Here is a 26,653-nt window from a genome sequence, read left to right on the forward strand (position 1 = left end):
ACCAGAGATGCAGGGATGGTTTAACATATGCAAGTCAATAAATGTGATACACCACATAAACAGAATTAAAAACAGAAATCACATGATCATCTCAACAGATGCAGAAAAAAACATTGACATCTTGAAGCATTGTATCCAAAGGAGAAAAAGATGTTTAATAACTACACACATAAATACGAAATTACAAAATGAAGTCTTATAAAGAAAAAACTAATTGGATTCATAACTGAGTTTATTTTTAAATCAATTATCAACGTATTACAAGAAGGAGTAAAACAAGTTACCTCAAATCCTCATAATGATACAGCTATTATATGAAAATCACTTTAAAAAATACATCTTATTCTTCTATTGATTAAAAAAAAAAATCTCCCATTACACGACATGCCACTACATGCTGATTATTTAAACATAAATACAGAAACCGAGCTTTTGCTAAAAGTGAACAATTCTTCACAATGTTCTTCTCTATTAATCTGAATAACTTAATGATAAAAGTGTTTTAAATATTGCTTCAAATATTAGATTAATACAACTGATGAATACAAATTTGAAATTGTATACAAAATAATTTTGTATGTTAATGTGTGAATTAATGGTTCAAATACTTATTGTTTCTATTTTATTAATGTCTCAAAGACAATCAGATGCCAAACAGGGTGTTTACTTGATAATAGGAGGCAATAAGATAGTTGCAGTCTTAGACCTGGCTCTTCTGTGAACTTGTTCAAGTTGTCTAATTCTTCTTGGTCTCTTGTATCTTCTAATGTAAGGATGTAATTTCATAGTATACTATATATAATATCTCATACTATATTATCTCTTCATAGAGAGATTTTTAGTCATAATTACATAAATATTGCCTTAATAGGTTCTGAGTATACTCATTTTATATAATATCAATAGCAGTCTTAGTAACTTAGAGTAGTCACTAGGTTTCACAGGACTTCCATATTCAATTATAGAATAAATTAATATCTATTTAGATATTTAAAAAAAATGTATATTCCAAAACCCAGAAAAGAATTGTATATCAGTTGTCCTTTCCTGCTACAAGAAATTGCCACAAACTTAGTGGCTTAAACAACACAAATATATTATCTTGCAGTCTGAAATGCTGAAGTCCAAAATGAGTTTAACTGGGCTGAACTCAAGGTGTTGGCTAGACCTTGGAAATTCTAGGAGATTCTAGGAAATTCTAGGAATTTCTGGAAATTCTAGGAGATAATCTGTTTTTTTTTTAATATGACTTTTAATCCTTCTTAAAAACTCTTAGATAAAATGATTATGTCTCTAACAATTAATTCCACTTTGTTTTAGGTTAACAGGATTCCATCTGCCACCTCCAGTGACAAGTACCAAATCTGTGTTCTCACTACGTTTGACCAGTGATTTTGCAGTTAGCGCTCACGGGTTTAAAGTATATTACGAAGGTAAGTGATTGTAGTGGCAAACAAAACACTGCCCTTAATGTAATCAAACAGAATTTTTCAAGTAGGAAAGAAGAATCAACATTGAGAGATATAACACATCATGTTATCTCAAATCTTGTCTTGCAATTTATCTTGTTATTAATCACTTATGTATAGTAAAATGCTATAGTTAGTGGACTTTAATATTTCATATCACTATGTGAGACCATTAAATTGCTCCAGGGTTAGGAATTAACAAAACGGAATTAAATGTGAGAGTAATAGGATACTAGACCTGATTTTTGTGTCAGGCATCGTAGACCCTACACTAGAGTCCCTTTTGCTGTGCTGCTCTACCAGAAAGTAAACCAGTAATCTGTCTTCTCTGAAAGTTAGAGTCAAGAGAAAAAGTTCAGAAAGAGACAAAAGTTGACATCTACTCCTGAAACAGCCTTTCCAGGATAAGATCAATAATCCCTTAAACCAGGAAGATGACAACTAAATATTTCTCAAAACTGAAGGTTGTGTTTTTCTTTTTCCTAGAAGTTTGGTAAAAACTCATTTGGCATCAAAACCTGATGCCAAATGAATAGAGGACATTTATGATCTTTATTTATCGCCCTTAGTGTGAATATTCATATATATCACTAGGAAAATATCATTTGATAATGGGATGGTGCCCGGGCTCTACTAAGAGTGTTTTTTGTTGTTGTTGTGTTTTGTTTGTTTGTTTGTTTTTTTGTTTTTTGTTTTTTTTTTTGAGCCAGAGTCTCCCTCTGTTGCCCAGGCTGGAGTGCAGTGGTATGATCACAGTGCATTGACTCACTGCAACCTCCGCCTCCTGGGTTCAAGCAATTCTCCTCCCTCAGCTTCCTGAGTAGCTGGGATTACAGGTGCGTGCCACCACGCCTGGCTAATTTTTGTATTTTTAGTAGAGACGGGGTTTCACCATGTTGGCCAGGCTGGTCTGGAACTCCTGACCTCAGGTGATCCACCCACTTCGGCCTCCCAAAGTGTTGGGATTACATGTGTGAGCCACCGCACCCGGCCTCAGAGTGTTTAAAGGCACAGAATCTACATGTTTTGTTTTTTAAAAAATGTGCTAGCTAAAATAATTCTGATGGCAACAATAATTTGTTCTTGAAGGTTTCAGATAGAAATCACGGACTTATCATTTCTTATCTATGTAATTTGACAATAAAATTTCCATCTGGTTTAGGAAAGAGTCCTTTTCTTCCCCATGGGGATAGTGTATCAGATTTCATCTCCCTGGGACCATATTACAGAATTTACCACATCAGGTCTAACATTATCATAAAGAAATATATAAATACCATAGCAAGGGCAGCTAATTTCTAAACCATAAAGTAATTCAAAATATAATGTGTTTAAGGAGAACACTAGAAGATAATCATGTATTAAATAGAATTGTTTCCGTATAAATGTTAACATTTTGCATGTAGGGGAATGTTTTAAACTAAACACTAATTCTAGTACAGTATTTCTTACTAGAAAAAAATATCCTCTGGCTAATAATTTAGTAGAAATCCTTTCTCTGTTTTATATCCTAAATAATGTCGGATAGCAGCAGTTTTGAACATTATTTTCTACCTAATACTTTTCTGAACTGTCTTTTGTCTAGCAAGGGAGGATAAATTCCAAGACTTAATTTCCTCCATGGTGATAGTAATAATCGTTATTTTTCTAAGGAGCTCTCACAATAGTTGAATATTTTTTATCTTGGCAACTTAATTCATAGTTTAAAACACTATAACCACAAAGGTTTAATTTTAAGGTATAATTTTGGCAATGCTGAAGAAGAAGTTAGTAATGCAATTATTTTGTACTAAGGGCTCTTAATAGAAAAACCTGTATTCTGTTCATCAAAATATAAAGATATTTTTAGAATAGTTCCATCTTTCAGGAAGTACTAACTATATTGAAAATGTACTTATGACTTATTAGGTTGGCATGTTTTTTTGGTTTGGCTGTCAGGTTTCATGAATTCATACTAAAAAATATTTTCATAGCTCCCAATTGTTTCTTCATATACCACATTAAATTTCTATCCATCTTTTTTGCTTAAAGGAAAATAGATTCATATATTTTTGACATTTGAATGTATGTTTGGCATGTGCTGACTTAAAATATAGGATACTTGACATTCAGATAGTACCGAAGGATTGGTTATCATGCTGTAGAATCTCCAGGTATTGATTCACAATGAGTATCTTGTTCAATGCATGTTAGTTTTCAACTTAACATCTTAAAAGAATAAAAAAATATTATCTCAGTTTTATAAGTGAAAAGTCCTGGTGTTCTTTGCTGGTTTCTCTGCTCAGAGTTCCACAAGGCTAAAATAAAAATTTCAGTGGGCTGGGTTTGTATCCAAAAGTTTTGGGAAAAATCTACTTCCTGGCTTATTCTGGTTGTTAGCAAGATCCAGTTCCTCAAGATTGTAGGACCATGATACCTGTTTCCTTCTGGCTGTCAGCTGGTGGTTGCCCATAGCTCCTAAGGCTTTCTCTCCTCTCCATGAGTTTGAGCTCTAAGGCTCAAACCTTAGAGCCAGCAACTGGTAAAAAGAATCCTCCTCACCTTGGGAATCTCTGATTTCCCCTTTGATGCATCTGTCTGCTACTTTTCTCCCTCCACACATCTTATACTCTAGGTGAAGAAATTTCTCAGCTTTTAAAGTCCGTGTGATTGGTATGGCCCCATCTGGATAATGAATGCTAATCTCTGCATCATAAAGTCAACCTAAATCATATCTTCAAAGGCATTTTGGCCGTGTAACATGACATGTGTGCAAGTTCCAGAGATATATTTTTGGGGAGGTAGAGGGGCATTATTTGGCCTACGATTGCATGCTTAAGGCTATGTAACATGATCCAGAGGGAGTAGCTGCTAGGATTTCTATATTTAACTGTAGCCAATGATACTGCCAGGGCCAACTGGCATATTGTGAAGCTCAGAAATCTTATCTTGGAATTACAAAATCTGTCTCCCACTCCCCTGCATTTGGATCCAGTTTTTTGTTCCGCAATTACCTCAAACTACAACTCTGGCCCTGTGCATGATACAGTAAAATAGATCTACTAACCTGGATATCTTCTCAAGTATGATGTCTGTATTTTTAAATTTAATATGATTTTAATATTTTTGAGATAGGAGTCTCACTATGTTGCCCTGACTTGTCCTGAACCCTGGCTTCCAGCCATTTTCCTGCCTCTGTCTCTCAAAGCACTGGGGTTACAAGCATGAGCCACTGCTCCTGGCCTCTTACCTGTATTTTTAAAAATATTTTTCAAGATAATCCTAATGTCTAAATTTCATTTATTTTTAGTTCATCCTCCTGTATATAATCATTAACTATTTTTAAAAAACTTTGCTAAGACTTTGTCCTTGTGTAATAGTACTTATGAGACCTGTATTGATTACTAACGTTATTCATTGATCAAACTGTCAACAATGAGCACATGCATCAGCTTTATCTGAGACTGTATTAAAATCTAGAATTCTTGGCCCCACTTACATATTCTGAGTCAGACTCTGCCGTAGAGCCCTGGAATGTGCATTGTAGTAAGAGATTCACTGATTTTGATGCCTACTGAGATTGTAAATTCTATCTTTCTCTCCCTGGAAAAAGGACTAAACCAGACCAAACTAATCTGGTGTATAATAAAAACTAAGAAAGATATTTATTCAATTGGTATACTGCAAAGAGAATTATTCTGGAGAAGATACTTAATGTATCTAAACCTCATTGTCTTCATCTGTAAAATTGAGGTAATAATTCTCCCTACTTCATAGTGTTGTGAGGAATAAAATAATATATAGAGAGTGCCTAGAACAGGATCTAACATAACAAACAATCTGTACTTATGAATTACAATATTGATAATATCATGATGGTGATTAAAAGAGTACTTTATTCATAATCATTTCAGTTCTATGGGGACATACAATATATTTGTATAAATTTCTATAATGGAGTTAATATGTTTTTTTGAAAAGGCTATTCACTTTTATGGTCTGTTCTTTTAGCAAGAGCTATTGAAGTCATCACGCATTCCCTCGGTCCCTCCCTCCCTCCCTCCCTCCCTCCCTCCCTCCCTCCCTCCCTCCCTCCCTCCCTTCCTTCCTTCCTTCCTTCCTTCCTTCCTTCCTTCCTTCCTTCCTTCCTTCCTTCCTTCCCTCTTTCCTTCCCTCCTTTCTTCTTTCCTTCTTTTTTTCTTTCTCTCTCTCTCTCTGTGTGAGTGTGTGTGTAGCTGAATGTGATTAATGACTTAATGTTACAAATATATTTCTTTAAAAATCATTATTAAGGGAGTAAAGGTCATCAAGCTAATGAACAAACACATTATTCTCAGTTAAGGTAATGTGCTGTAACTACTATGAGATCCTTCAAGACAATTGAGCATATTGAAATTGATTTAACTTGCAGAGGCGAAGGTAAAGTAGTTCTACTTATTCACTCTCTACATTTTTCAAACTGTCTATGATGAAAGACCAATTGGTATCTCTAATTGCACACCAATACTTTGTAAAATATAAACTAATGCACGGAAATTTTGCACTGATGTCAATTTGCTTGAAAGTGCTTAAATGCTTACTCTTGATTTCTATACTTCATCGTGGACAAGTAAGAAATTGTTCACCAAAGCACATTGGTCCATGAACCAGTTCTCACCTTTTCCTTTAGTATTTCTAAATTATCCAGAATGAGTTATATAGTCTCTACTTTCATACAAGAGTGCAGAGCAATTTAAAATATTGTTTAAAATTAATTTTCTATATCCCTTGATACATTAAATTTATATTCTTCAGACAAATATTTCATCTTAAATTCCATATAGTATCCATTAATAGCAAAAAAGTCAATATGTTAATAATTTAGCAATTCTGTGTGCTTGAAATCATCCTATATATTTGAAATTTTTATATTGAAATGATGATTTTCAAAATAGAAAAATTTTATGCTTTATTTAGAAATGTAAATTATACTTTTATTTTCTCAAATTACAAAAGTATTTAATAATGATCGCTATTAAATTCTTCACATTTTTTATTATTTCTTTTGCTTCTCAAGTTTCAACAACCTGTAACTTTTACTTATTCTTAAATTTTATTTAGCTTTCAACAATTGCTACCAATTTATAAGATAGGAAAATAATTCAGTTAAAATATAAAATATCATTATGAATATTTCTAAGTAGAAATATTTGTCTGTATTAGCTATACCTGATAGTTTATCCCAAATACAAAAGATTAATCAACGTATAATACAATATAATAGTTCAGTGAAATTCTGTTGGATATCAGAAAACACTACAAGTGAGATCCATTATATCAGGGTAGGCTATATTTCTTAAATACTCATTGAGTAGAATAGTCTCACTGCCCTTTATCTGTGAGGGATACATTCCAAGACCTTCAGTGGATGCCTGAAATTGTGGATAGTACCAAACCATTTATACAGTAGTATGTTTTTTCAATCTGATGACAGACCACTACTAAGTATCTAATAGGCAAGTAGCATATATAGCATAGATATTCTTGGCAAAGGAATGGGTGGGGCAGGACAAGATAGAGTGCTCATTGATTTTTATCATGCTGCTTAGAATGACCTGTAGTTTAAACCTATGAATTGTTTATTTCTGGAATTTTTAAATTAATATTTTCTGACCATGGTTGATCAATGGTAACTGAAATCACAAAAAGCAAAGTCATGGATAACCGGGGGACCCTATAGTACATCATCCTGCTAATTTTATTAGAGTTGAGGTTTTGTTTTTTTAATGTACTAAAATGTTTAGAGTTAGTTACACAAAGGAAACTACTTAAAATGTGAAGTTAGATAATCAAGAACATGTTTTATTTAAACAAAATTTGTTTTATTTTTATTTTTATAATAATAATTATACATATAGGGTATATGTGATATTTTCACATAATCATACAAGGTGTAATGATCAAATAGGAGTAATTGGGATATCCATCACCTCAAATAATTATCTTCTCTTTGTGTTGGAAACATTGCAAATTCACTTCACTAGTTATTTTAGAATTTATATACAATAAATTATTTTTAACTATGTTATCCCTATTATGCTATTAAACATTAAATATTTTTCCTTCTGTCTAACTACATTTTTACCCATGAACCAACCCCTGTTTATTCCTCCCACTACCCTTCCCAGCCTCTGGTAACAATCAGTCTACTCTCTACTTCAATATGTTTTAAAATATATAAGTAGAATGAAAATAGTTCCAGATTTGTGATCCAGACAAATAAGTTCCATGTCAGATATTCTTTCCATAAAATATTTTAGATGTAATTGAATAAGTTCTACATTAGTCCGTTTTAACGCTGCTGATAAAGACATACCTGAGACTGGGAAAAAAAAAAAAAAAGGAGGTTTAATTGGACTTACAGTTGTTCCACGTGGCTGGGGATACCTCAGAATCCTGGCAGAAGGTGAAACACACTTCCGTGGTGGTGGCAAGAGAAAAATGAGGAAGTTGCAAAAGCAGAAACCCCTGATAAAACCATCAAATCTCATAAGGCTTATTAAATACCACAAGAACAGTATGGGGGAAACTGCCCCCATGATTTAAATTATCTCCCACTGGATCCCTCCCACAATACATGGGAATTATGGGAGTACAATTCAAGATGAGATTTGGGTGGGGACACAGAGACAAACCGTATCATTCTGCCCTCTGCCCCTCCAAATCTCATGTCCTTATATTTCAAAATCAATCCTGCCTTCCCAGCCATCTCCCAAAGTCTTAACTCATTTCAACATTAACCCAGAAGTCCACAGTCCAAAGTCACATCTGAAACAAGGTAAGTTCCTTCCACCTATGAGCCCATAAAATCAAAAGCAAGCTAGTTATTTCCTAGATGCAATGGGGGTACAGGTATTGGGAAAATACAACCATTCCAAATGGGAGAAATTGTCCAGAACAAAGGGGTTACAGGGCCCCTGCAAGTCTGAAATCCAGCGTGGCAGTCAAATTTGAAAGTTCCAAAATGATGTCCTTTGACTCCAGGTCTCACATCCAGGTAAAGCTGATGAAAGAGGCAGGTTCCCATAGTCTTGGGCAGCTCTGACTCTGTGGCTTTGCAAGGTAAAGCACCACTCCTGGCTGCTTTCACGGGCTGGCATTGAGTGTCTACAGCTTTTCCAGGCACACAGTACAAGCTATAGGTGGATCTACCATTCTGTGATCTGGAGGATGGTGGCCCTCTTCTCACAGCTCACTAGGTGGTGCCCCAGTAGGGACTCTGTGTGGGGGCTCCAACCCCACATTTCCCTTTCACACTGCCCTAGCAGAGGTTATCCATGAGGGCCCCACCCTTGCAGCAAACTTTTGCCTGGGCATCCAGGCATTTCTATACATCTTCTGAAATATAGGTGGAGGTCCCCAAACCTTAATTCTTGGCCTCTGTTCACCCGTAGGCTCAACACCACATGGAAGCTGCCAAGGTTTGAGGCTTGCACCCTCTGAAACCATGGCCTGAGCTGTACCTTGGCCCCTTTTAGCAACAGCTGGAGCAGTTGGGACACAGAGCACCAAGTCCCTAGGCTGCACACAGCATGGGGACCCTGGGCCCAGTCCAAGAAACCATTTTTTTTCTCCTAGGCTTCCAGGTCTATGATGGGAGGGGCTGCCATAAAGACCTATAACATGCCCTGGAGACATTTTCCCCATTGTCTTGGGGATTAACAATAAGTGCCTTGTTACTTATGCAAATTTCTGCAGCCAGCTTGAATTTCTCCTCAAAAAATGAGTTTTTGTTTTTGACTGCCTCATCAGGCTGCAAATTTTCTGAACTTTTTGGCTCTGTTTCCCTTTTAAAACAGAATTCTTTTAACAGCACCCAAATCACCTCTTGGATGCTTTACTGCTTAGAAATTTCTTCTGCCAGATACCCTAAAACATCCCTCTCAATTTCCACACATCTCTAGGGCAGGTGCGAAATGCCACAAGTTTTTTTTTTTTTTTTTTTTCCTGCAACATAACAAGAGTCACCTTTGCCTCACTTCCCAACAAGTTCCTCATCTCCATCGGATACCACCTCATCCTGGGCCTTATTATTCATATCACTATCAGCATTTTTGTCAAAGCCATTCGACAAATCTCCAGGACGTTCCAAACTTTCTCACATTTTCCTGTCTTCTTTTGAGACCTCCAAACTGTCCCAGCCTCTGCCCGTTACCCAGTTCCAAAGTTGCTTCCACATTTTCGGTTATCTTTTCAGCAATGCCCCACTCTACTGGTACCAATTTACTGTATTAGTCCACTTTCATGATGCTGATAAAGACATACCCAAGACTGGGAAGAAAAGGAGGTTTAATTGGACTTACAGTTCCACATAGCTGAGGAGGTCTCCAAATCATAGCGGGAGGCAAAAGGCACTTCTTACATGACAGTGGCAGGAGAGAAATGAGGAAATTACAAAAGCAGAAACCTCTGATAAAACCGTAAGATCTCGTGAAATTTACTGACTGCCATGAGAATAGTATGGGGGAACTGCCCCCATGATTCAAATTATCTCCTACCAGGTCCCTCCCAAAATACATCGGAATTATGGGAGTTCAATACAAGATGAGATTTGTGTGGGGACACAGAGCCAAACCATATCGGGTGCTAAAAATTTTATTAGATTGTTAATTTTTAAAAACCACTGAAAAGAATTAAAGAAAATCTTTATTATTGATATGTTTATTAAACACATTTATTTTATAAATCATTTTGATATATAGTTTCCAATTATCTTGGATTCCAGCATTAATTCTAGTAAAAGGACTAAATTTCGTGAGCTAGCTTTTGCCCTAACTCCTAAAAACTAACTATTTTATTCTTTCATTCAGGGTTCTTTCCATTCCCTATATAATACCATGTATAAAATATATCTGAATTTTTAATTGGATCAAATTATATCCAAAAGAATGGATGACTGCTTGACTATAATATCTATGCATATGCCACATTTTTCCCATTAGTGGCATAGAACTATCATGAAGTTCTACTCAATATGTCCAATGTGGAATAAACAGTTGATGAAAGTAAGTCAGTCTGTGATCTTCACAGATGAATTTCTCCATTTTCAAAGTTTATTTTAGCCTACTTTAGCCCATTTACTTTAAAACTGTGGAAGTTGATGTTCCTGTTTCTTAAATACTGGTAGAGTTTAAGGCCCCTTAATTATCTGCTGGAGACCCTTTCCTCTGAAACTTCTTGCAGTCAAATCTGTGAACTATTAGATTTCTGCAGAAAAATTTTCTAATTAATATCTAGTTGCATATATCTCTAGTTTTCCTCATTGTGTCTACCATACACTTGAATTTCTGAATTTCTACCATACACTTGAATTTCCCAAAGTTTGTTTCACAGAACTTTGGTTTTATGTTTTATTGTTATAAAGAGCCAAATGAGTAAAACGTTCTTCTGAGAAACAATAAATTTGAAAAATACAAACTTATACTAAGTTTGATAGTCATATAACCATTTGTCAAAATTTGATGAAGGTACAATTGATGAGATATGTGTTCTGTGGAACAAAGGGTGGGAAGTGCTCTTATGTCTTTCTAGACCTGCCAAACAATATTCTAAATGCATTCTAGTTTCTAATGAAACTTATTTTGTAATATAGAATCCTTTTACATTTTTCTTTGAAAGATGTATGGTCGTTTTTTATAGGTGAAAGAGCATATGGGAACCTACCATGGAATATCTTACCATCTTAGGAATCATTTATTGTGGAAATATGGTAATACATATTCCCATATGTATTATGGAATACAGTTGGAATACAGTTCACGCGTACAGAGGAACATATATGTATATGTAATTATGTTAATATATATTACTTCATATATCATTTATAATGATTATCTTAAGATCTGGGATGAGCTTAATAATTTCGGCATGTATCAGTTAGACAATATAATTATCAGGAACAGTTATATAATAAATAAAAGTATAGTCTTTTTGTATAGTTTTGGGTTTTCTTTATTTTTATTTGTACAAATTCATGAGGTTCATGTGGAATCTTGCAACTTGTATATAATATGCAGTGATTGAGTCAGATATTTAGGGTGGCTATCATCTAGGTACAATACAACTTCGTTAACTATATTTATCCTACTTGGTTATCAAACATTGAATTTATTCCTTCTATCTCACTTATGTTTGTACCCTTTAACCCACTTCTCTTCACCCTCCCCCTCTTCCCCATTCACCCTTCCAAGTTTCTGTTTTCTATCTTCCCACCATCTACCTCATTTAATCAAATATCTTAGATCCCACATATAAGTGAAAAGATGCAATATTTGTCTATTTGTGCTTGTCTTATTTCACTTAAGATAATGACCTTCACTTTCATCAATGTTGCTGCAAACGACATGACTTAATTCTTTTTTATGATCACATAGAATTCCATTATGCATATTTTCTTTATTATTTTCTTTATCTGTTCATCTATTGATGGACACTTTCATTAATTCCATATATTTTCTATTGTGAATAGTGCTGCAGTAACCATGTGAGCACAGGTAATCCTTGGATATATTGATTTCTTTTTCTTTTGGTAGATATCCTGTAGTGGAATTTCTCTGGAATGGTAATTCTATTTTTAGTTTTATAAGAAAGCTCCATACTGTTTTCTATAGTGGCTGTACTAGTACCCATTCTGACCAACAGCTTATAAGAGCTCCCATTTCTCCACATCTTTGCAAGCATCTGATACTATTTGTCTTTTTTTTTTTTTTTTTGAGACTTAGTCTCGCTCTGTCGCCCAGGCTGGAGTGCAGTGGCACGATCTCTGCTTACTGCAAGCTCCTCCTCCCGGGTTCACGACATTCTCCTGCCTCAGCCTCCCGAATAGCTGAGCCTACAGGCACCCGCCACCACGCCCGGCTAATTTTTTGTATTTTTAATAGAGACAGCGTTTCACCATGCTAGCCAGGATGGTTTCCATCTCCTGACCTCATGATCCACCTGCCTCAGCCTCCCAAAGTGCTGGGATTACAGGCATGAGCCACCGCGCCGGCCTCTATTTGTCTTTTTAACAGTAATAATTTCGATTGGGACAAGTGATATCTCATTTGAATTTTCATTTGTATTTCTCTGCTTATTAGTGATGTTGAAATTTTGTTCATATACCTGTTAGCAATTTGTATGTCTTCTTTTGAGAAATGTCTATTTGTGTCCTTTGCCCTTTTTTTAATGAAATGTTTCATGTTTTTCCTGTTGTGTTGTTTGAGTTCCTTTTGTATTCTGGACATATTAGTTCTCTGTTGGATGAAGAGTTTGCAAATAAAGAATATACATTGAAAACCACTTTGAACACAGGTACTTAGTATGCTATGATTGTTGATGTGTTCTACTAAGTAATTAAAACATTATAGAAAAAAATGCTCACATTTAGCAAATTTGCTACTAAATCATTCTCACATTTTAATTCAGAAATATAAAAATGTGGCTAATAACACTACTACTACTAAGAAACATTTATTAAGTTATTTATATGAGCCATTCACAGCTATTTTACTTGGATTATCTCACCCTACAAAATTACATGAGAAATAGTAAAGACCAAAAATTTAATGAAGCACTCACTATAAAAAATTATTTAAATGTCTTACCTTTGAGAACTGTATACATTTTAGAAACTTAATTTAGAACTGTTAGCTATGATTCCACTTTGATTTAAATGGATATGAGAAACTACAATTTAGAACAAAAGAACATTGCTTAAATAAGAATGTATATTAAAACAATATGTAATATAAAATGCAAAATATATCCTTGCAAATATTATGAATGACTTATATACTCTTTGTCTTTTTAAAATAATGACATATAAAAGGATAGTTATATTATTTGCAATTCTATTTAGTTCTCTGTCAAACACGTTTATTAGAAGTTTATCCCTGAGAACATTAAATTACTTTAGTTTTTTTGTTTGTTTTTTAAATTTAGGGGTTATTTTCAACTACTAAGCTTTAAAAATCTAAGTGGCAGTATCATGAAATTTAATGGAGAGCTTACAATTTAGAATCAAGTCAATTATGCTTCTGGCAAAACAGTTGGATTTTAGCAAGATAAAATTATGTTATAAAATTTCATTTATTAAATTGTTCGCTAGCAATAAATTTAGGTTAGGTTCATAAAAAGTTAATGGATCTTCATTTTTAAATACTTCTAAGAATAAATGAGAGTTACTATATTTCAAAAACAGAATACTAGGAAATTTCATTCCTGCAAAGACCTTGACCTTTGTCTGTTGGTCAAATTCAAATCTTTTGTCGTTAGAGGCCCATAAAGTCAACCTAGTTAGTAATGGAAACACCCTAATCCTCAAGTGATTTTTTAGCTAAATCATGAGTATATCTCTACCTTTTAAGCAGTTGTAAATGTTCAAAATCCTAATCTAGAGAATAACACAAGTCAGTCTATTATTTAAATATAATCTTCAGAATAAAGAAACTGTTATAATGAATATTCAGATTTGGCTAGATATAAACAATAATTTATTAATTTTCTAGTCATTTTACATATATTATCCAGGAAGGTATAAATCACTTTTACTGTATTCACAAGAACGTTTCAACAGATTAACATTACTATAAATGCTTTTAGACATTAAGCAGTAACATTTTATCCACCCCCATTTCAGCTTAGTGTAGCATACACAGCCTGTACAACTACCTATCCCTCGAACTTCGTTTCTAGCCAGCGTTTACTTCAATTTATAAAACAATTAAATTAACACTATTAATTCATATCAAATTTTTATTAATACACATACTGTATTATTTGAATTACCCAATCTTAACCCAGTCTATTTTTTTTGTTGTTGTTTCTGCTCAGAACACCCTGCACACACTTCACTTACTGGTTCACATACTTATCTTTCCAGACATTATGCAGGCCTTAGTTACCTTCAAAAAAATCATAGATGGAGTTCAGGATTGGGCTCAATGCTGAATGCTCTTTCTCTCTATGCTTAGATGTGTCCACACCTTGTCTCAATTAAACAATTCTAGCATGCGTATTAAAATGATAAATTACAGCACTTGACAGATATGACACATTTAGCAATATGTATAAAAAATCATTTTGGATTTTTCACTCACAGTAGTCTGTGAGAAGCTTGCAGGTATAGAACATGTTTTAGTCATTTTATATACCTGCCTCTGGTTTCAACATATTCCTCTCATGTTCCAAGCACTTAATAAACGCTTGTTAAACTCAGCTGATATACAGACCATCTAACAAAAAAATTGATTAGTAATGAGGAATGGTTGAATACATCTCCTACTTTAAGGAATTAAAACTCCAGTGAATGTGTTTGTGTTAAAAGGCAGACATCAGCTATATTTAATCACTTAGCATTTGTGATATTCATACATATTTACATTAAATAATTAAGGTTTAGAGAAAACAGCCTTTTATTTTTAATAATTAAAAATAGAGGAAATTATTTATAATTTTAATGAATATTTCTTTTTTAAATATTTACTTTCTTAGGTTAAATAGTTACTTTTTGAAGCATTTCAAAAATAAAAAAATTGCTTATGCAGCACAAAAAGAAAAGTTGAGAATGAAAAATTGCTTAAGTTAGTGATATCTGACCTACATAAGCTTTGTGCTTCATGTGAAAAAGATGGGATGGCATAAAAAGGTTTTATTTTATTCTCCAGAGATAGAATGATCAAACTTACTATGTAATCCTATTTCACTTTGAATTTCCTTCTTATATATATATATAGTTGAATGAGTTATACTTATCAACTGCTATAATTTATCATTCTGATGTGTATGTAAGAATGAAGTTTGATAGAGTGATTATTTAAGATTCTAATTATATGTAAAAGGTATTTTGCTATTTTTCACTCAAAGCTCATACAGAGTAGTAGTTGTTATAATTGATAGTGCAAAAATAGTTCTATAAAGGTACACTATAGGCTTTGTTTAGAAATTAACATGTTAATTTAATTTCCTCATTCTCAAAATTTAGTAAACTGATAACAAATAATTTTATAGTTATTATTTGATGCTAAACATTGTGGTACATCATAAAAAATTAAACTTGAAATGAATTCTTCCTTATTAAGATAATTATTCTCTTTATCATTTTTAGTATCAGAAAAAATTAAAAAATGTACAAATGAAACATTGCAATAGCAAAAATAAGCAGCCTCAATTATTTTAATTTGGTGGCTATATATTACACTGTGATAGATAAAATTTTTGGCATGAATAAAATAATAGGATCAAATTCCATTTTCTCAGTACTTGAAATAATAATTATCAGCTTTAACATTGATTTTTAGTTATTAACCTGGTATCACAAAGGACAAGATAGTTTGTAAAAGGTACTCAATATACCAAAAAAGTATAATTTCTTACACAGTATCATATGTTGATTTGATATAGAATATTCTTCAGATTTTATATGTTCTTTTAATCATATATGTTCAAGTGAACTTTAATGCTAACAAGTGTGAGAAGTTGCTATTAAAATCCTAATTAATAGAACACCAGAAAAAAGAAGATCCCAAAAGTCTGTTTTTCCTTTGGTCATATGTTGAGGAGGAGTATAATTTTTGTTCTAGCAAAGTCATGATAACAGGCTAAAGTAAATGGGAAATTGATGATGTAAAATTAAAGGAATGCAAGAAACTGAGCAATAGTGATTAATAATACGTTTTGAAGGATATGATGCTTTCTTTTGTCAGGAAATGTGAATTGACCTGAAGGCACTGGTTGTGAGACTTTAGAATTATTCAGAAAAATAAATGTTGATTATTGTTCTTTTTATTTAATGATTACAGTAATGATGGTATTTCCAAGTATGTAGTAAAAATAATTGATGTTTCTTCTAAATAATTTTCTTTATATACATTTGCATTTATAATAATTCCTTTACTACCTGTCATCTTTGAAGATACTTATCAATATTTTTGGTTCTTTCACTGTGCTTTCAGTTGAAGACTTTATTTCTTTTTCTTTTTTTTTTTTTTTTGAGACGGAGTCTCGCTCTGTCGCCCAGGCTGGAGTGCAGTGGCGCGATCTCGGCTCACTGCAAGCTCCGCCTCCCGGGTTCACGCCATTCTCCTGCCTCAGCCTCCCGAGTAGCTGGGACTACAGGCGCCCACAACCGCACCCGGCTAATTTTTTGTATTTTTAGTAGAGACGGGGTTTCACCGTGGTCTTGATCTCCTGACCTTGTGATCCGCCCGCCTCGGCCTCCCAAAGTGCTGGGATTACAGGCGTGAGCCACCGCGCCCGGCTGAAGACTTTATTTCACATGTTACAAAGAGATCTCTGACAGTGTGCTCTTTTGGTCGTAACTGTCAAGCACAAGTCTTCACTCACTATGCTTTATACAGTATTACATTGTGACTTTCCCTGTGGACAAACCATAGCATTTAATTTGCCTAGGGATATTTAAATAAATTTTTTAAAAATTATCATTCTCATCTATATTGGTTTTATATTGCTGCATAACAAACGACCACAATTTAGAGGATTAATACAACAGAAGTTTACAGTCTCTTAGTCTGAGCTGCAGTCAGCTAGGTTCTTAGCTCACGTCTTAAAAGGCTTCAGTCCAGGCGTTGGCAGCTCTGTGATTCACGTCTAAGGCTCAGGGTCCTCTTTCATCCATACTGAGTGCTGATAGAGTTTATTTTCTTGCAATTGTATTATTGAAGACTCTATTTTCTTGCTAGCTATTGACTGCAAAATTTTCTTACCTTTTAGAGGCTCCCTTTGGTTCCCATCCATGACTTTCTCAAAGACCATTCACAACATGACTTTCTTTCAGCAGAGCATGAATATATCTCTATATTTATCTCTGTCTTTAGTTGGCTGAAAATAGTTTTATACAGCATAATGTAGGCATAAGAGTGACTCTTCAATCACCTTTTATAGTATAGCTTTGCCTAATCAAAGCAACAACTATTATATTACCTCCATAATTCTACTTGCACTCATGGGGAAGGAATGAAAATCTTGGAGCCAATAGTGGAGTGAAAATCTTGGAGCCAATAGGCAATTATGCCTACCATATTATGTTGAATGACTTATTTAGATGATAATTCAAAACAAGTATGTAGAAGACAAAGAATAGAAGATTAAAATATGCAGTTTATAATTCATCAACATAATAGACTTTGTTTTATCAAAAAATATATAGTCAATGTATTCTTCATATTTTTCTTCAAAATTATTTTAGTAAATAATTTTTTGGGGCAAAAATAGCATATCTTTATATTTCCTCTTATAGGTTATAAACATTTCAATCATAATCCTATATTGTGCTTCAGATGGCTTTATTTGTCAAGATGGCTATATTTTAATATAAATCCGTCTTTTAAATATGTATTTCTTCTTTACAAGACATATATGGTAATAGAAGAACCACAAATATGCTAACAGGGTGTGAAAAGACGTAACCTTTAATGCTGGCTTTGTGACTCAGACACTGTAAATTCTTCATAATGTGAAGTGGGAAATATAATAATGATTCTACAACATAATTTTTAAGATAAGGGGAGCAAATGATACAACTTCCACAGAGCAATACTTGGCATGTAGGCAGCATTTCATATATGTTAGCTATTATCTTTTCTGTTCTACCATATATTTTAAATATAATGAATATACACATGTATATTATAATGTTTGGACATGCCTTTTAATCTCTATTTTGTCAAAAGGAACAATATTCCAATATTTATTTTGTGTTTTTTAGAAGGTTGTTGAAATAAGCAAATGTATTTGGACTGAAGAATTTAAGAAGTAGTGCACCCTTAACTGGGGTTCCAGAAATCGGTGTTGCCAATGAGGTAAATCATTTTCAGCTTGAACCAGGGGAAGAAGTGACACTTATCACACATGCACACACACACACACACGCAAAGCTCTTCCAGTTGCAAAATTAAAACCCTCACAGAGGATAAGGGAGGTAGTTCACTGAAGAGCTGCAGCTCTGACATAAAGAGCAGTGCTAGAGACAGACCAATTGATTTAAAAAGAGGGCACAAGAGAAGAATGACAGGACTTACACAGAAATTAATTGAAAAAATACATACTAATTAGAGTCCCTTAAGTAACTGCATGAAGAAAAATGCATAAGAACTTTATTAATAATTATGAGGTCCCTGAAGCAAGCAAACATTTTGTACAGACATTACGGCTGTAAGAGATGATACCTAGAACCAAAAGTAACCCTTAGTTATAAACTATAACCGATTATTATTTTGGTAAGTTTAATTAAATATCATGTTTCATTCCATATTGACAAAGAAATAGACACTATACACCAATCTGTATATACTTCATAGTTTTGTCAAGAACTTGCCCCATCTGAATATACTTCACTTATTGTCAAGAACTGTAAAGATTCAGAGAGTTTCATTCTGCTATAAAGACACATGCACACCTATGTTTACTGAAGTACTATTCACAATAGCGAAGACTTGGAACCAACCCAAATGGCCATCAATGATAGACTGGATAAAGAAAATGTGGCACACCATGGAATACTATTCAACCATAAGAAAGAATGAGTTCATGTCATTTGCAGGGACATGGATGAAGCTGGAAGCCATCATTCTCAGCAAACTAACACAGGAACAGAAAACCAAACACCGCATGTTCTCACTCATAAGTGGGAGTTGTAAATGAGAACTCATGGACACAGGGAAGGGAACATCACACACTGGGGCCTGTGGAGGGGTAGGGGGCAAGGGCAGTGAGAGCATTAGAAGAAATACCTAATGCATGTGGGGCGTAAAACCTAGATGACAAGTTGATAGGTGCAGCAAACTACCGTGGCACATGTATACCTATGTAACAAACTTGCACAGACTTTAAAACATTTTATATTTTTATCACTCCTTAAAGTACTTTCATGGCTTTCCCTCCCAGGGTGCGCCATTTTTCATTTCTTTTCTCCTTATATATCTTTATTCTATAAATTCCTTGTGTAAGTCCTCCTGCTTTTTATTTCTAGATATTAGAATGGCATAGTGCTCAGTTTTGGCTCTCATCTGTACCTACATTCATGTTCTACATGGCACAATCTACACCAGTCTCTAAAATAATTATAGCTACTCTGAGGTTATCTTTAATTTAGCTATCTCCATGGACATAGAAAACCTCAGAGTCATTCAAAATAAGTTCTTATTGTTCAAGCTTCTGAAGGGATTGGCTGTTATTCGGGTGATCTTGTATGGACTCACTCATGTTTCTGCCTGAGGATAATCCACTTGCCCTCTTATAGGACAATATCTCATCTACTAGCACAATTATTTTAAGCATGTTCTCATGCCTATAGCAGAAGTGCAAACATGGGAAAATGAAAATGCACCCTTTATCATGTTCTGATTAATTCAGTCTACTAACATCTTATTGGCTCAAGCAAGTCACAAACAAGAGAAGGATGCAACCACAAAGGCATGACAAGGCTATATGGCCAAAGGCATGTATAAGGACAGGATGGAATAAAGAAATGGTGACATTTTTTTGCAATCAACTTGCTATAACTACCTACCTTATTTTCCAATTCGATGCCTTTCCTGAATTCCAAATTGTCTCACCTCCATGTCTTTCTCAATAAATGGCAGCACCATGTGTTTAATTGCTCACTTCCAAAAACATTGGGATCTTCTTTTGTTTTAACAGCTTATATCCAATTCATCAGAAAATATTAAATCAAAATATATTTTTAATCTTACTAATGGTCTTTACCACTAACACTCTACTCCTAGCTACTATCATCTCATTCCTGGACCAAACTAGACTGCTACACTAGACTCCTAACAAGTTCCCTAGCTTTCTCTCTTGCCTTTTTACCACTGCATTTTCTCTAATAATAGTCATCTCTTAACACTTCCCTACTCAAAACCATTATATTCCTCTGCTCCTTTAAGCCTTTGAGACATATGCTTATTTAAATATTTACTCTTGCATCTCCAGGATGGGACACTTTTTCTTCCCAGTCCAAAACATGATATAGCAATAATATATGTGTACCAAGCAGCAGAAAAGATGAAGGGAAAAAAGACGGGACAAATACTTTCCTAAGGAAGATTCCTAGAAGCTGTGTTATGACACTTACACTTGTATCAAATTGGCCAGATTATAGCCACATGAAACTGGGTTACATTGGGTGCTGGGGAATGTAGTCTTTATTTTGAGTGTTAATGTCCCACCAAACAATCTATTGCTGTGATTGAAAGGGATGGAGACTAATAGGAGACAACTGGCAGTCTCTGCCACAGTGTCAGAATAAGAAACAGCAAATATTCTTGAGTACTATCTTTTCATAAAGATGAAAATACTCTGGTTCTTCTAGTAAAAATGGCATGGAATACAGTCCTGTCTATCTATTAATGTATTCCAAAAAATATAATAAGCACCAATCCTGTTTTGGCCATTATGTTTTGTGTCAGAAAAACCTTTAATAGTTATTTTGGTAGAGAAAAAAATAAAAGCAACTAATATTCTAACAGCTTTCAAGAGGAATTCATATCATTTTTTATTTTGACATAAAACAATTCTGTAGATAGTGGCTTACAGATAATAGTGTACTAGAGCCAACTCAGATGTGGTCAAAAGAACAAACTGTGTAGTTGACCTTTTTCCCAGCTACATTCAGAATCTTCATGTTGCTACCTTGAAATCAAGTATGTTGGCAGTGTTACTTTAGAGAAATCAGCAAATTTTTAAAAAATGTTTTTTCCTTATCAGTGTGTTATTTACTTTTTCAAATTCCAGTATGTTTATAAAGACTCATGTTTCACTAAACAGCGTACTTGTTGAAATTAATGTGAGTGACATTATGTTTCTACACTTGATACAGTGTGAGATGCTTTAATTTGCCACAGTAGAATGATTGGATATTTAGCTGACTCATTACAGAAAGTGATTATCTAATTTCCTGATGTTGAGTATAAAAAGAGTTAGACATTGTACATACATCAGTGTTTGAAAATATTTCAAATTTCTCCTTTGAGAAAGTATATTTACTCCTTTACTATAAAGGATATTACAAAGGATACTAAGGAACACCAGATGAATAGATGGATTAGACAATAGATGGAATAGATGAGGGGAAGCGCACAGAGTTTCCAGAGCATCTCTGGGTTTGCCACTCTCGAGGAAGCTTCATGTTTTCAGCTATACAGAAGCTCTAGCAATTTTGTTTTTATTATTTATTTATTTATTTATTTCTGAGATGGAGTCTTGCTCTGTCACCCAGGCTGGAGTGCAGTGGCAGGACCTTGGCTCACTGCAAGCTCCACCTCCCAGGTTCACACCATTCTTGCCTCAGCTTCCCGAGTAGCTGGGACTACAGGCGCCTGCCACCATGCCTGGCTAATTTTTTTGTTGTTTTTTAGTAGACAGGGGGTTTCACCATGTTAGCCAGGATGGTCTCGATCTCCTGACCTTGTGATCCACCGGCCTTGGCCTCCCAAAGTGCTGGGATTACAGGCATGAGTGTCCGGACCGTTTTGTTTTTATTTATTCTTTCACATAGAGTCAGTTGTTAAACACTTACCAGCCCAAGGTAGTAGATGCAGGCTGATTGAAACTAAGGCCTCATTCTGTACACCCTGCACTCCTTTCTCTCTTACATTCATGTAAATCAGGGCTTTCCAGACTTTAGTGTTTATAAGAACTATCTGGTGATCTGGCTAAACTGCCGATTCTTATTTTACACATCTAGATTGGGGCTCAGGAGCCTGCATTTCTACAAAATCTCATATGATACCAGTCTTTCCATCCCACATACTGCAAACCACTTAATGCAAAGTCTTGTATATTTTGCTCAAAATTTGCAATGTATGTTTAGTCATCACGTTATTCCAAAATATCATCAGTAAGACATATTTTAGTCGCTTCAATAAAAGTTGTAATTATTGCAGCTAAACTATCCTACTCTTTCTTAAGTAGTGTGGATTAATTTGATGTCAATTTTTTTTTTTTTTTCAGTTAGAAATAGAAATCTGCTCTAAAGGAGGTTTCTGCACTCCACTCATCAGCCTCACTTTTTATTATTAGGAAATATTCCCATTCTTGACAACTGTAAAGTTATGTAATACTCTCAATTGTTTACTTCCGAAGAAACTCGGTTATAACTTTTTCTAGTGAGCACATTGTAAAATGACTGAGTCTACTATGCCAGCTTCAATTGTAGTGATTCCTTTAGTTAATTTGGCAGTGGCCATTAGGTCTTAATCTGGGGAATAAGGAGTGGTGTTGGTGCTGAGCATGAAGTTCTTTATACTTAAATTATTACAAGTTCAAATCTTTTAATATGAATTTTTAAAATGTATCTTAAGAGTCATATATATATATATATATTTTTTTTTTTTTTTTTTTTTTTTTTTTGAGACCGTGTCTCGCTCTGTCATCCAGGCTGAAGTGCAGTGGCACGATCTCAGCTCACTACAGCCTCTGCCTCCCGGGTTCATGCCATTCTCCTGCCTCAGCCTCCCAAGTAGTTGAGACTACAGGCACCCGCCGCCACGCCTGGCTAATTTTTTGTAGTTTTTAGTAGAGACAGGGTTTAACTGTGTTAGCCAGGATGGTCTCGATCTTCTGACTTCGTGATCCGCTCGCCTTGGCCTCCCAAAGTGCTGGGATTACAGGTGTGAGCCACCGCACTGGGCTGTGTCTCACATATTTTTAAGAAAACAAACAGCTTAGATTTGAACTATATTCTCTAATGACTTCTTCCTGGGCATGAACTTGTTTTAAAAAAATAATATTTAACAACACAACCAGATATTAATTTCATAATCTTAAGATTAAGTTTTTACACTTGCTTTTTCTTTCCTTCTGCTGTTGCTTCTCATGAAATCTCTTTGTCCCTGGATTCACTACCAGCATGTAGGATACTCATGTAATACATTTCTCTTCATTTGAATAAATGCAACTTCTGATATATTTATTTACTATAGAAAATAGTAAGTATTTTCATTCATGTTAGACAAAGAATTGGAGGCTAAATAGTGACACACTCTGTGTATGAATTAATTACTTTATTTCTCCTTTAGTTAATTTATTATTGACACTATAAAATAATAGCAAAAGTATAAAATCAAGAGATGTAAAACGGTTAATTTATAAACTAATTCCTATATATTATTATAATTAAATATTTTAGGAAATACACTTAGAGACAAACAGTAGGTATAAACGCTTTTAAACAATTATAATATCTGGGTATTTTCATATTCAAAATCTGAGTAGTTTCAATAGTTTTATGGATGTGTAATATATTCTGATTTGTATTTGTTGGCTCCCTTTATTAGTAGGACTGAACATTGTACTTCTAATATTATTCATCACCATAAAGTAATGATTCAAGGCTAATACGAAGTGAGAATAATTGTTTTAGTTGGTGGTCAGGGTAGTACAACTCAGAGTTGCAACATTTCAGCTTATGATAAATCAAATATGCTCAAATATAAAACTGAAAAAAGCATTGTTTTGTCTTTACTTTTCTATAAAATTTTATATTTTTAGCTCTTCATAGTTGTCATGATGTGCTTATAGAAATATCATCAGATATGCTCTTTTAATTTTCAGTACAGTAAAAGTTTTCATTTTATAACTTTAATACAAAACTAAACAAACAAATTAAAAACAAGCGAAGAATCAGAGATCCAAAAATGAGGCCATTCTTTATTATATGTAAGTAACAGAGCTGGGATCCAATACCTAGTCTCAATGTCTAGCTTCATTACTTTTTCAATATGTATTGAAAAACTTAAACATCCGATTTCACATTTACATAGTCTAAGGTAGTATTATTGTTTATTATCTGGAGCACTAAAAAACTGTATCATGTCTCTTGTCCTATAAATCTTCTTGGTACTTCCACTTAAGTGCATGACCATATGTGAATTGAGAAATAAGGAACACTTGTCCTCGCCTTTTCAGCATTGTCCTCCATTCTTTTACTTGCTTTCTAGAATCTAACCTTCTTTAACTACTCCTTATTTTCCAACTGTGTTGGTATAATGCTTTCACCCAATTGTTATAATAAATTTTAGTTGAATAAATACTTAAATTAGTGAATGAATGCCAAGTGTGATTCATGTTGACCTTAATATTGTGTGTTTCTAGAAAATAAATATAATCTAAATTGTTGTAATTTAAAAAATTACTAAAAGTTTTAGATAAAGTAGAATTTCCAGAATTTCCAACAATTTTTATTTTTATATATTTCTTTTTTGTTTCTTTTTGGTTTTTTTGTTTTGAGATGAAGTCTCGCTCTGTTGCGCAGGCTGGAGTGCAGTGGCGTGATCTCAGCTCACTGCAAGCTCTGCCTCCCGGGTTCATGCCATTCTCCTGCCTCAGCCTCCCGAGTAGCTGGGACTACAGGTGCCCGCCGCCACGCCCTGCTAATTTTTTTTGTTTTTATAGTAGAGACAAGGTTTCAGCGTGTTAGCCAGGATGGTCTCGAACTCTTGACCTCGTGATCCGCCCGCCTCGGCCTCCCAAAGTGCTGGGATTATAGGCGTGAGCCACCGTGCCTGGCCATTTTTATATATTTCATTTTGAAAAGAAATGAGAAAGCTGTCTCTGTTTTAGGCATATAAAACTTCAATTATGTCTTTCCTTCTTTGACAGATGATGGACTCCATTACTTAATGTTGTAAGACCTAAATCCACACTTAAAACTCATAGTAGAATTTAATAGCGTTAGACTAGCTTAAGGAGGTGATGACTGATTTATATACATTCCAAAGATTGGTTAGAACATATGTGCCATTTACATAATGGGCAAAGAAGCTGGCCACGCCACCCTAATCTTTTATTATGCAGATGGGTTCTATACCTGGCCAGTACCATACTGTCTGTTCCTTACTATACATGTGGTTGACAAAAAAATAAAGAAGATGGAGCCTCCATGTTGAACGTGCCTGGCCCCTGGTTAACCATTTCCTTTTGGCATAGTTGCTGACATTCAACCATGCATGCTTCCAGCTTATCTGTATCTGTAGCTCAATTTTTTGGGCTGCTTTCTGTTAGCAAAGAAATGATTTCACAGCTGATTTTCATTATAAGGGAAAGCTTACCAAGGACTCTCTTATCCTCACTAATTGTCTAAATAATTTCTTTTTTGCTTCTGTATCACAGACACGTTGAAAATGTACAGCATGGCACTGAGAAAGTTATAGACACTCAGATCAGACTGAGGATACTAAAAATATTTTTGTGTTCTAAACAGTGATGTCAATGTGGATGTTTGCAAGTCTAGATTGGTAAATAACATGGAAAGACATAATATCTAATTGTAGAGGAACAGGTCATGTCAGGCACAGGGGAAAATTGAAGTGAAATATTATATCTGGAAGAAAAGTCTTGTAACTACATGTTAGGATCAGATATAGTAGTGGCACATAAACTGTCACAGCCAGGACATAAGTTTCAGTTCTTTTTTTTTTTTTTTTTTTGAGACAGAATCTCGCTCTGTCACCAGACTGGAGTGCGCTGGCTCGATCTCGGCTCACTGCAACCTCCAACTCCCTGGTTCCAGCGATTCTCCTGCCTCTGCCTCCCAAGTAGCTGGGGTTACAGGCGTACAGCACCATGCCCAGCTAATTTTTGTGTTTTTAGTAGAGAGGGGGGTTTCACCATGTTGGCCAGGATAGTCTTGATCTCTTGACTTCATTATCCGCCCACCTCGGCCTACTAAAGTGCTGAGATTACAGGCGTGAGCCACCACACTCAGCCAAGTTTCAGTTCTTTATAGGAGCTGAGTGCAGTGGAGTGATGCTATAGCAGAAAGAAAAATTGGCAGAATTGAGAAAGAAAAAGGAAAACACAGTTTTAAATTTAAATTTAAAAAGTCAGTTTGTTTTGTCAGCTAACTTGTCCTGATGTCCCCAGCCAATCCCTGTGGATAGGAAAACTGAACTATCATGGCTACCGTACAGGATCAATCTCAGTCCTGGTTTAGATAATGTGGGATGAAAACAGACCTATGCATTGATTTAGCTCATATCTGGATTTTGTGCTTTTCTTTTAGTTTTATATTTATATTATTGGTCTGTGCTCTGGTTCTGAGAACTGAGTTCCTGTTCTACTGGGTGAGGAAGTTCTGTCCTATACCTAGTCTTATCTCCTTAAGCCAAATACTTGTACTCATGCACTCATTTTTAAATAATGCCTTTTCTAGTGTCTATTTACCT

The 26,653-nt window shown here is 34.5% G+C and overlaps 1 protein-coding gene across 6 annotated transcripts in view; it reads left to right on the forward strand.

Moving 5' to 3' along the window:
• LOC105475960 (CUB and Sushi multiple domains 3) overlaps nt 1-26,653 on the forward strand; it is a 1,218,758-nt gene that overhangs the window by 175,219 nt on the left and 1,016,886 nt on the right. For all 6 annotated transcript variants that reach the window (XM_011731490.2, XM_071067898.1, XM_071067897.1 and 3 more), the window contains exon 3: nt 1,321-1,433. In XM_011731490.2, coding sequence (XP_011729792.2) covers nt 1,321-1,433 — 113 coding nt within the window. The remainder of the gene's footprint in view (nt 1-1,320; nt 1,434-26,653) is intronic.

The sequence above is a fragment of the Macaca nemestrina genome, chromosome 8 (assembly GCF_043159975.1).
Source record: "Macaca nemestrina isolate mMacNem1 chromosome 8, mMacNem.hap1, whole genome shotgun sequence".
Classification (NCBI taxonomy): Eukaryota; Metazoa; Chordata; class Mammalia; order Primates; family Cercopithecidae; genus Macaca; species Macaca nemestrina.